Raw genomic sequence first — 12,485 nt, 5'->3', positions numbered from 1 at the left:
AAAGTAGAGCTGGTGTACGTCATTGCCTTTAGGGATACAAGCAACACTTCTTCCCTAGCTTGAGTGAAGTCCACGTGCCTGGTGTCTCGTTCCATGCAAGTCTTATCTACAAGATGCACTAAGTACAAAGATCTGCATCAAGTAGTTTTTTTGCTGTTTTTTTAAAAATCTTGCTTTCATAACCCAATCACTTTCCAAGACAGAGAGAAATACTTTCATGCAGGAGATTAAGTTTCCCTGAATAAAATCAATTAGCTTCCTAAGTCTCTTAGTATGCATCATGCAGCTCTCCAAAGTGAGAAGACAGCTAGGTAGGAAGTTTTCAGCTCAGATGTACTTTATGGACTGTCCATTTCAAACACAGATTTTCTGGTAACAGGCTGCTTTGCTGTTTCAGCCAATGGAGCAAATAGAGGAAAACCAGACTAGGCGTTTGCCTGGATTTCTGTCTGCTTAAGTGGAGGTAAAACTGGATGTGTTCATTAAATATGTCCACTCAAGAAATCCAATTTAATGAAATTTGTTGCAAAGGCATACTTTATAACCAGAGAAATGTTCTATTTACTGAGAGAATGGGAGAGGGCGCAAAGGGGATCATAGAGCAATTACAGCAGGATGGAGGATTCAGAGAAGAGATCAGGAGTCGTTGGGACAAATGAAGGCTGGTTGGAGTCAGGCTGAGTAAAACCCCAGGTATGAACTGGGGGAGGTGGTGTACTGAGTAAACTACAGCCACAGCTTGAGAAACCTGTTATTTATTTACAGCAGAGTGATGAACGGAAAAACTACTTCCTATTTGATCTACTTATGTGCAGCTGACGAGTCAATAACTCTGATGGAAAGGTGAGTAGCAATCTTTCCCACAGCTCTTTAGATCCCCACTACCACTACAGCTCTGAGCAGCACTCATCTCATCTCTCACAAAAAGCTGAGACAAAGTATACAGAAGTTCATCTATCACCCAATACCTGTGCTGAAAATAACAATAGTAGTTTTATTGGCCTGCAGGATGTGTTTGCTCTGCTTAGTCATAGAGTCATAGAACATGGAAACAGGTCCTCCAGCCCACTGAGTCCATGCTGACCATAAAGCAATAATCCTGCGCTAACCTCATTTTATGCACTCCACATTTCTACCAACGGCTCCCAGAGTCTACACCTAACTTACCCACTAGGGACAATTTACCACGGCCAATTAACCCACTAACCCGCACATCTTTGGGACATGGGAGGGAACTGAAGCATGCAGAGGAAACCCATGTGGTCGCAGGGAGAACATGCAAACTCCACACACACTGCACCGGAGGTCAGGATTGAACCTGGATTGCTGAAGCTGAGGGGCAGTAGCTCCACTATCTGTGCTGCCACTCAATTAGCTGTTTGATTGTGGGATTAATTGTGCAGTAATATCCTGCTAGGGATTTTTAAATCAACAAATACTGGCAGTAGACACAGAAATGAATGGTTGACACATTCCAAGCAAAATCAAACTGCCCATTTCCAGTAAATATTGAATACATTAATGTTATCAACATATCAGGAGCCACAATTGATACCTTTGCTGAAACAACACTGTACATCATATTAAAAAAGATTAGATTGTACTTGAAACATCAGATTATAATCACATTATGTTATTGGCTTTAACACAGCAGAGTTGCATTCTCTGCACTAAGATTCATAATGTGGTTTATAAAACATTTTGCTGTTTATAAAAAATATGTAATGTCGCAGTAATAAAATTTTTATTCTCACTTGCTTTAATAAAGGAAATTTGGTTGCCAGCATTGCTTGTCTATTTGAGAAAAGTTTTTTTTGAGGGGGGTGTGCCTTTAATGCTGGCATCATTGTTGGACACACGACCTCCTGTGCTCAATGATGAAACGAGAACAGCACAGAATTTGCTGGAGAGAGACACTACTAAATTGTCAGAAGTATGATGTGGTTGGCAAGTCTTTGCACCATGTAGAAGTGCACAATGTTGTCACTATTTCTAGGTGAGAAGCTTACGAGTGGCACTCACGTGCTCCAGCTCTATATATTTGTACTAAATCCCACAGCTTTTCTTTTCCAAAGGGAAAATCTGGGTATCCTCAGAATGGCATTGATTACTTGACAGGTTCAAATAAGTGTATGTGTGCATATTTGGCACAACTGTTATTGGAGAGGCAAGAAAATAATAAAAAAAAAGATCATGATCAGCCCTCTTCGAAGGTAGCAGGGGTCAGGGGTTGTAGTAGAAGAGGGAAAAAGGAAAAGGAAATTGAAGATTGGGACCAGCGTTTAACTAATCGGTTTAGATGGCAGCAAGGATCATGGACCAGAATTTTCAATGCGGGGTAGAGGGAGGTAAGACGGTAGAGATTGTAAGGAGGGATAGTTTGCTGGCCATAGATCGGTGGGGGTGGCTCCAAGAGTGATGGCATGTAATTCATTTGCCCCAATGTTCTCAAGCATTGCTCGGGGAACATATCCTATTTGCTTCTGATATGGAAATCAGTGATTTCCATGAGCACAGGAAATGCTCAATGTAATTTTCAGAGTGATCCTAAACAGCCTGGAAATAGTCACTTACCATGACTCAATCTGGAAAAAAAATTGTTTTTAATTGCATAATAGTGAAAGAAAAAGCAGATGCAATTTAGTTTCTGGGCACATATTTATCAAGACATGGTCTTTAAAATCACTTAAAATATTTGATATTTGTGCTTTCACCTTATGCTCAAATGTTTATTTGCTCACCATATAATGCTTAAATAGTTAAAAATTAATTTTCCAAAGATCAGAGAACAGAATTGTTCCAAATAACAGCAGGGTAGTGAATGTTACAATAATGTTCAAGGTGGATAGGGATGAGTAGAATTCTTAACATGGTTGCAGGTCAACACAAAGCTGAAACTAAATGGTAGTGCAATAACAAATTCGTTTCTGGCAAGATATATCTTGGATTGTTATTATACTGTGTAGAGTTTAGAACTGTACATAAGTTCTATTACTTCAGCCATCGTTTGAGTGGCATATTTTGCCAAAACTATCAAATTCAACTTTAGTTTCAAGTAAATTTGGTTCCCTTCCCCCTCATGCACCCAAAAAATAAAAGCTTATTTCTGGTACCTTGTTCACAGCATTAGCAGAGAAGGTGATGTCATCTACAAATCCAATAATATTCGTAGGGGAAAGCCTGTCGAAATATTTTGCACATGTATCATATGCATGCAGCCATTCAGTTAATGTCTGTGGTGGTGTTTTAATAAGCTGGCAATCTCCAATCCAAAAAAGTTTATGAAGCCAGGTAGCATAGATGAGGTTTGGAGAAAGCATTGTGCCATCTTTCCCAGGAATTTTGGATGCTAGTTTGGAAACTGATAAGACATTGTGGCTAGTAAGAACTGGTTCTAGTGATTCCAAAGGATCAACATTTCCATCTGTCAGCTTCTTATAATTAAGGTCTAATAAAGAAAACAGAAAACAAAGTCAGTATACAAAAGAAACAAAAACTAGAAACATATCACCTGAACCTATTAACAAAAGTGAGACATATTCAAAAACAATATTTTGTTTTAGTCATCTACAAACATGCAGATTTTATTCAGGATAACCTGAATTTGTGGTATTCCACTTAGTTTTCAGTTTCCTAACAATGCAACAGAAGTAATGTACAACACAGATTTTTAGCATCTCTTCTAAGTCAGTCTACCGCCTTCTGTGTTCCAGAGGTGGACCCCTGCCTTTTCAGTCTTTCCTGATGATTAAAATCTCCCAAGGTCGTTATTTTTTAACTCCTTGTTCCATATTGCCAGTGGCTGTTTGACTTTTAATATAAAATAAAGACCAGAATTATGTTATGTGGTATTCCATTAAGTGTGATCTAAAAAGGTATAAACATTCCCAATTTTTTTTGTGACATTGTTTGCTTTTAATGGCCTTCTTAATCTTCACTATTTAACAATTTCCAAATGTATACCCTTAGTTCTCTTTCTTACTCTACTGTCAATACCTTGCTTTACAAGAAACTTATTCTTTTTTTATATGAAGTATTGCACCTCACTCTTATCTAAATATAAAAAAATGTCCTTTCTTGCATTTTGGCATAATGCTTTTCAGTAATAACCACTCTGTCTAATTTGACATGATACACAAGTTCTAAAATGGGTGTTCCACTTCCAGACCCTAAATCATTTACATAAATTGCTATCAGTGGCCCAGCACCAATCCCTGTGAAACACCATTTCTAGTGGAGGGCAAAATGTTTATTGTGTTAATGATTTAAATGCAATGTGGGAAGTACATTTGTCATTTAATTTCTAAAAGCATTTTCATAAGCTGAATGGACTCCAGGCATTTGGCACAGCTTTATTACAACTGGAAATCCCAGGGCAAGAACTGGACACTCAAAGATCCTGGATGTTTACTCTTTGTATTAATAATACTTTTTTAACTTGGAGTTTAAACCTGACAGTTCAGTTGCAAAGTATTCACTGCTAACCCACCAATACTATCATTTTGGTTTAAGTGGTAGCAACATGAAAATTGCCTTTAATGGAGGAAAATTGTCATTGCCATTAAATTTAGTGGGAATGTAGTTTTGATAATTATCAGCACCTCATTCATCCCTTAATTGTTTACTTTCTTTGGCTCTATTTAAAGGTTCTAATAATAATTGTGTCATTACAATGGTGCAAGTTACAGGAATACCTGAGATTTCATGCACCTATTTTCATTTGGCACAGGTTTGAAATTATTAAACATAATTATTCTCTGACAATTGTATTTTGTTAAATGACCATTATATGACTAGTACAGATTTCAGACAAGCTATAATAGTTTCAAATTTTATTAATGAGTTTTTTTTCTCATAAATATTTTCATTTTGCAATGATACTGTTTTAATCTGTGAGAATACCAAATAGAGTTTAAAAGCATACTAAAATGCAGCCTCTTATTTTCAGGTATAATATTAAGGAGTTGGATTGTTTGGAAAGAGCTTGAAGAGGGTTAGAAAACGGTAGGAAAACTAGGACGACAAAAAAGCAAAAACCCTTGAAATACTGGATAATACTACTGCAGAAAAACAAATAGAAGATCAAACAATGAGCAAGGATGTGATGTGTGTCAGGAAGGTCCTTCATTTTCTGCTCTGTTACAACATGCTGAATCTGAAATACAGAAAAACCCAGAACATGTAACTTAAGAGTATTTTAATTAACTGATTTTTTACAATTTAACTCCTGTTCCATTATCCTTTTCTGTTCTTCTACCCTGTCAATTATAATAATTTAAATCTGGAAAGAAACAGACATCGTCTCAATGTTCACATCACTCACGGAATGTTTCCCATAAGATCAAGCTTGAGCCTCTTAATAATACATACAACCCATCTATCAAAAGCCCTGCGATTACATAATATAGATAAATAAATGAACCTTTCAAGAGCTGAGTACTCCTACCTGGAGCAATGACCTTGAGTTTTTTCAGCAACTTTATATGAGTGTCTGGTTTGATGGGTTGTTTCACAAATTCAGCACAGCCACAGCTTTCCAGTAGAGTGAAATAATAAAGCAATCGGATGTGATCCATACCATCAACCCCTGGGTAAACATATTTTGTCATGTGCTCATGAAATGCTTCTGGGTTGCTTTTCAGTACATCGAAAAGGTTAAGAGTCTGGACTCGACTTTCAATTTCTGTTGTTGAAAGCCTGAAATTAAAAACAAAAGGTTTGAAATTCTACGTAGGCTTCAGGTGATTAGATTTTGCAATTGAAAATGTAAAGTAATCAAGGTGGAGACATCAGGAAGTGTCCCACCACTAGCCAAGCTGAGAGCTAACAAAACCATGCCACAAGTGCAGTCTCGCAAATTGCATGCCTACCAGTACTGTGAGTCCAATTTGGAATCATGTTTTTGTGAGCAAATATTTTAACTGCTGCGCTGCTGATACTTACAATGGAGGTTATTGTTAATTCCTCTCATATTTTTCTGTTGCTTGTTTTTTTTTATGACCATCTGCTGCATGGAGAGGATGAGCCATAATGCAATAAATCATTCATCTCCAAGTGATAAACCAGTTCTTCAATAATGGTAGTTAAATCACCATTCTAAAGTTAGCATAATTTACTGGAAATTAATCCTTTCAACAGTCACTCTGAGTTATCTCCTAATCTTGACACAATACTCATTTCATTGAATTATTGCATTCATTTCTCCCCAATTACATTTTGGGTAAAAGCTTCACAACGCACATATTGAGCCTTAAAGATCAGAGGTTTTGTTCCCTGGTCTAAGCTGAGTTTGCTGTTGTCAGTCAGGCTAACAGTAAGATGTTATAATTCTCCATGGATTCTACAAAAAAAAACAGAATCAGCCAATTCTTGCTCCTGATAGCTCTACAACTCCTACAAGAAAATGCTTCATGTGGACATTTTTAGCACAAGTCTCTTCTGGGAAGTGAAGCCTGCAGTTTCTTTGTTCCCTGAAGCCTTATTTGTCAACCTGTCACACTGATAATTTCTAAGGTTAAGTCTTCCTCTGTCCTGAAGGAAAGCTTGTTTGTCAGTAAATCAAGCTTAAAAGTCCATCTCATTCAGGGCCTTGCTCGCAATCACTTTTAGCCTTTCTGTGAGCTTCTGAAGCTTTGTAGCATGAATCCCTTATGATTGCCAAAAAAAAAGGCCTGGCTTCATAGTTGTGGTAAGACTCTTGGGGAAGCAGGTACAATTTTATCTTATCTGTACAAAGCAAAATATGCTCTTGGATCTTAGAGCGAGGATGGTCATATCACATTACAACAGGGTCAGGGGTTTGTTACTCAGAGTCTCATAGAAGTTTATGGCACAGACGGTGGCCATTTGGCCCATTGTGCTCATACCAGCAACAATGGAGTTTAGATTAATCCCACATCCCACTCATTAAGAAACTCCACAAGATAGTTTTGCATTCCAGTAGTATTTTTCCCCTTTTGTACATAATTTTGATACTAACTTAATAGAATGGTGTTCCTGTGTTCAAAATATGTTGAAAGACATTTAAAATTCCCCATCAATCTGGCCTTGGTCAAATCGGGAGAAGAACATTTTGCAGGATGTCCAAAACTAAGTTTCCTGCATTTGTAGTGCACTCTGTTTTAGAGTTATAAAGTGAAGAAATGAAAGATTTCTCAATTACTTATTAAACTTTAAAGTGATTAATAGGTGACCATGAATACATACTGCTCAGGTCTCACAGTGAGTCTGCAAGTTGGATTTATTTTGTAAAACAAAACAATAAACTTGCTGTACCTTGTGTGATTGACACAAACCTTGTGTAAGAGTTAAAAATGTCTCTTAAAGGGTGGGGGGGGGGGGTGGTTAAAGAACTAAATTGCTTGAAATCAAATTATCCTCAAGTATATCAAAAGATGTAAAAACTTTGCATTACAACAAATGTTATGTATTTAAGATTTATTTGAAGATTGAAATGAGACTGCAATTACCCACAGCATCTACAATGCAAAAAAAGAAAAACAATGCACTTGCTATCTAGAACAGATGAGCAGAATCAGAAAAAAAACACAGTATATCATCTAGCTCAGCAATGAACAAATACCACTCAATGTGATTTGTTTGCTTCACAATTGAAGGTAAACTTTGCTTCATGGTGCTAATTCTGATTTTGAGATCAGGTCTTTCTTCAACTTAGAAAACTCACATGGTGGAATTATTTCTATAAAATTGCTAAACAAAAGGAATAATCAAATCTAAAAACACATTTAACATCTGTTGTCATTGAAGGGATTTCTTTTTCCCCTCCTCTCCCTTCACTGACCCCAATGAAGATCTGTCCTACTACCCAGTTCTAAGAGCACCAATCATCCTCTGCTGCTTTACTCAAGTGGCCTTGATTCATATGCAGTGAAAATCTATATGATACTTGATTTATAGAGGACCACAAATGGACTTTAAGTTGACTCAGTCTCGACCTGGGCACAGCTTCAGGAGTGGAAACTTTGTCCACAGTTTACTGCCATTCACAACACACTTACCATGACCCTGGCTGAGACTTTCCATCTCAGAGACCAGAAGCCAGTGTTGATTTTTCCCATCAATGTGACTTAAAGACTCTTTTATTTTCCCTAATCATTACAATCTTTTTCAATGAGCAGTGATACACATCTGTAAACTCAATTTTCTCATCTGTACAACTCCAAATAAATTTTCAAACCAATGAAAGCAAATCAATTGTAATTTCTGTTCTTTGATAACATCCATATTTAATGGAAAAAGACTTCATTGGGACAGAATGTCATTAGAATCTAGATATGTAATATAAATTTTTGTCTCTCTATTAGATTAAGGTGGTTTGGATGAAAAGGATTTTTTTTCTACACTGTAATTCTACATATTAGGTATGGTGTAGCAGCTTGCAGCTTGAGCAGCAAATGCTCAAGGCTAGCTGATACAAAATGACAAATAACAATTTCTCTAACTTTTAATATCTCATATTGTTTAAGATCCCTGCAATAATAGAAAAATACAATTTTGAAAAGTTACCGTAACACAGATTAAGCTGGGTTATGTGGGAAAATCATGGCAAAACAGCGTTCACCAACAATAGCTTGAATATGTTGGCAAAAACTTTTGTATTTTCACGAAGTACACGCGAGTTCAGAAATCTTTGGTTCTATGCTCGGTGGCTGACTTCACTCTCGGACTTAATTTCTTAGAGTTCAGTATGGATGCACAGAGGGGCGAAAGTGGTTCAAAGAATTTGGGGGGGGGGGGTGGGGGGAAGGGGAAATCCCTCATGTTTCACAGCAAAGGAATCTTGTGCCAACTGAGAGGTCATTTCTTCTCAGCTTGAATTGAAGGAAATAGCCACCAAATCCTCAATTAGGGGTTAATACAAAAAGCCTCTCACATAGATCCTTAGTGCGAAAGTACACTTTTTAATCCTTTAAAAACAATTTCTATTGCTTTTCGTGCACAAAAAATCCTGAAAATACTCAGAAGTTCAGACAACATCTGTGGAAAAGAGAAGAGAGTTCAGTGGACAGAGTTAATGTTTCAGGTCAAGGACCCTTTGTCAGAACCTGCTGAATTTTCCAGCATTTTCTCTTTTTAATTTCAGATTTCCAGTATCTGCATTTTCTTTTAAAATTTCAAGTGGATTCCTAACTTATATTGTTGAAATGTTTAAAAGTATTAGAATTGTTTAAAGAGGTTAAGCAACACACAAAGGAGCTGGAGGAACTCAGTGAGTCAGGCAGTATCTACAGAGGGAAATGAACAGTCAAAGTTTCAGGTCGAGGCTCTTCATCAGGACTGAAAAGAGGGGAGACAGCCAGTATAAAAAGGTGGAGGAGAAGGGGTGGAGCAAGAGCTGGCAGGCGATAGGTGACATTGACTGTTCATTTCCCTCCATAGATGCTGCCTGACCCATTGAGTTCCTTCTAGTCCTTTGTGTGTTGCTCCAGATTTCCAGCATCTATAGTCTCTTGTGTCTCCACTTAGAGGTTGAGGAGTGTTTAGAAATGGTTTAGTTCCCTCCCCATCCTAAAGTGCCTTTAAAACATATTCAACTTCTTAATTTATTTTTGTTTTAGCTTTAAAAATTACCTTTGAATTCTTATGGAAAATAACTGAATCTTCCAGAAATATTCAAGTTGCTTCATGTACTTGAATCAGTACTGAGTCAAGGGGATGACTCAGCCTGCTGTCTGTGTTTTTCTTCTTTCTGTGGGTAGGTTTTGTTTGATTGTCCTATTTGATGTTATAATAGTGCAGAAGGACCTAAGATTGCAAACGGTCTTGCCACAAAGGAGTTCCCTCAGTGCTTTCTAGAAGTTCTCACTGGGGGAGTAGATGGTTATAAAAGACAAATCTAAATTTACTTTGGACATCAGCGTTTGCATCTGATTGCAAAATCCCAGCCATTCAGTCTTTGGAATTGCTATCATCTCTTCTTCCTCGCAAATGAACATTGAGAAGTGTACAGAAAAATAATGTGAAATAAATGAGACATTAGCATAAATGAACTGTTTTTTTTAAAATAGCTACTTACCTGCTATCGGTGAAAAGGAATTCCAAATGTGTCATGTAAAGTTCCCAGAGTGGGATATTGTAACGCTGAGCCAACGATAACGAGATCTTGTACACGTTTTCCTCCAAGGTTCTATGAAAGAACAAATGACAGAGAAATACAGAACAATTAGGAACTGATATCTTTCTGTCAGTAAATTCATGCAAGTAATCCCTTTGAAACAAAACTTAATATCTAAATTATATAAAGCTAACAGTTAAGGAAAACAATTTGCAAACCATCAATAACTGAAAATGACTGTTTCTATGATTTCCTGCCAAAGTCACAGTAGAAGATTTGAAAACTAGTGGAATTTCAGCAAACACCTTCTCAGCAAACTTTGCATATGTCTTACTGAAAATAAACTGAACTGACTGATGGGAACTTCACAAGAAAGCAGAGTCTGACCTTCATTACTGGTGTGTAGTCACCAATTTAAGGTAGCAAATGCAGCAGCCTATTTGCACATAACAAGGACTAGCAAACGGTAACATAATGGTGATCAGATAATTTGTTTTGATAATGTCATGAAGGAATAAATATTGATCAGGGCACTGGGGATAACTACCCTCTGTGCTATCAAAATAGTGTCACAAGTCCTTTGATGTCCACCTGAGAAGGTGAAATGGGGCCTTGGTTTAATGCCTCATAAAAGATGACACTCTAATATTACAGCACTTCCTCAGTACTGTTTTCAGAGGGTCTGTATAGATGATATGCTCAGGTGTCTTGAATAGGACTTGAACCATTAACCAGGTAAGAGTGCTTTCCATTGAGTCCCAGCTGATATATACAGGTGTCCAAAGTCATACCAAGATTCCAAATCAAACCAGATCTAGTTTGCTTTCACCATATATAACAGAAATTACACAGAGTTTTAAGACTAGTTTTTTCCTTAGCCCAACTTATTCATCAGTGTACATGATTAAAAACCCTAATTATACATGCAGGTAATTCTTAATTAACTCCTCACAAAGCTGAAGGCATTTTGCAGTGAAATAAGACATCTGAAACAACAGACTTTGCATGTCTTACTGAAAATAAACTGAACTGATTGATGGGAACTTCATAAGAAAGCAAAGTCGGACCTTCATTCTTGCTACACAATTGTGTTTCCAATAGACTTTAATTCTCATCAGTAACTGTTCTAAGCTTGGCATCCATTCAACCATCTTGCTCCAAAGGACCGTGTTAAAAGAGTACAAAGCAAGAATATGATAACATGGGAACCAGATAATGCTGTTGAGCATCACCTTCTCTTCGACATCATTCATAATAACTTCTTCTTAGGTAGTCCCTCAGAACTGAGGACTTGCTTGTACTTTGGCTCTGTGGATTCTGAGGCGACTGATGAGCGCAAGGTGGAAACTTCTAGTCCCTGCTCACCTCCCCGACCTGGCACAACCTGCCTGTCATCTCACACCCCTCCTCCGTCCACCAATCGCCTCAATCTTTTCTCGCCACTCTCCTCCTCTTTATATTGGCCATCTCGCCTCTCCACCCTCAGCCCTGATCCAGCGTTTCAACCCGAAATGTCGACAATTTCCTCCCACAGATGCTGCTTGACCCGCTGAGTTCCTCCAGCACATTGTTTGTTGCAGGGGAGGGAGGGGGAGGGGAAGAGAGAGAGAGAGCGAGAGCGAGAGCGAGAGCGAGAGCGAGAGCGAGAGCGAGAGCGAGAGCGAGAGCGCGAGAGCGGTGAGTGATAAGCAATTTCAGTAATAATGAGAATGTTAAAATCAAGGATTCAAGAACAGGGAGGCAATATGTCAGTATGCGTGGAGTGATGGCTAAATGGGACTTGAAGTGTGCTGGGTTACAGGCAGAGTTTTTAGTGTGCTCAAGTTTATAGAGAGCAAAATAGATCAGCACCCAGAAGAGTTTTGGAAAGTCAAAACAATTAGAACACCAATGTGGGATATAGGTATCATCTTTAAAAAATAAAAAAACATACTTGAAGCAGAAAACTGTGCTTGAGGAGTTGGATGTTTTCCACCACACTTCCACTTAGAAAAAAACCTCTACACGTAAATTACTGATTGTGTGAACTGACAAGATTAATGGAGCATTTGTGGCCTTAATGAACAAGGGAACTCATAGCTCATCTCCTTTAACAACTGAAATTTAAGGAAACGGGCTCTACAGCCCAGCTCATCCATGCTGACCAAAATGCCCATCTAAGCTAGTCCCATTTGCCCACGTTTGGCCAATATACCTCTAAACCTTTCCTACCCATGTACCTGTCCAAATGTCTTTTAAATGTTGTTATTGTACCTCAACCACTTCCTTTGGCAGCTTGTTCCATATATGCGCCACCCCTGCATGAAGTAGTTGCCCTTCAGCTTCCTTTTAAACTTATGATTCTTTTTCAGTGGGAAAAAGACTGTGCCCATTCACCCTATCTATGCCCCTCATGATTTCCTACAATCTA

General features: G+C 38.0%; 1 protein-coding gene across 2 annotated transcripts in view; it reads right to left on the bottom strand.

Moving 5' to 3' along the window:
* nbas (NBAS subunit of NRZ tethering complex) overlaps positions 1–12,485 on the bottom strand; it is a 212,344-nt gene that overhangs the window by 70,529 nt on the left and 129,330 nt on the right. For both annotated transcript variants that reach the window (XM_052024299.1, XM_052024300.1), the window contains exons 42-44: positions 10,037–10,147; positions 5,447–5,697; positions 3,114–3,448 (exon numbers count right to left, since the gene is read on the bottom strand). In XM_052024299.1, the coding sequence (XP_051880259.1) occupies positions 3,114–3,448; positions 5,447–5,697; positions 10,037–10,147 (697 nt within the window). The remainder of the gene's footprint in view (positions 1–3,113; positions 3,449–5,446; positions 5,698–10,036; positions 10,148–12,485) is intronic.

Source organism: Pristis pectinata, chromosome 10 (assembly GCF_009764475.1).
Source record: "Pristis pectinata isolate sPriPec2 chromosome 10, sPriPec2.1.pri, whole genome shotgun sequence".
NCBI lineage: Eukaryota > Metazoa > Chordata > Chondrichthyes > Rhinopristiformes > Pristidae > Pristis > Pristis pectinata.
The sequence above is the reverse complement of the archived record's forward strand: the minus strand, read 5'-3'. Positions and strand labels throughout refer to the sequence as shown.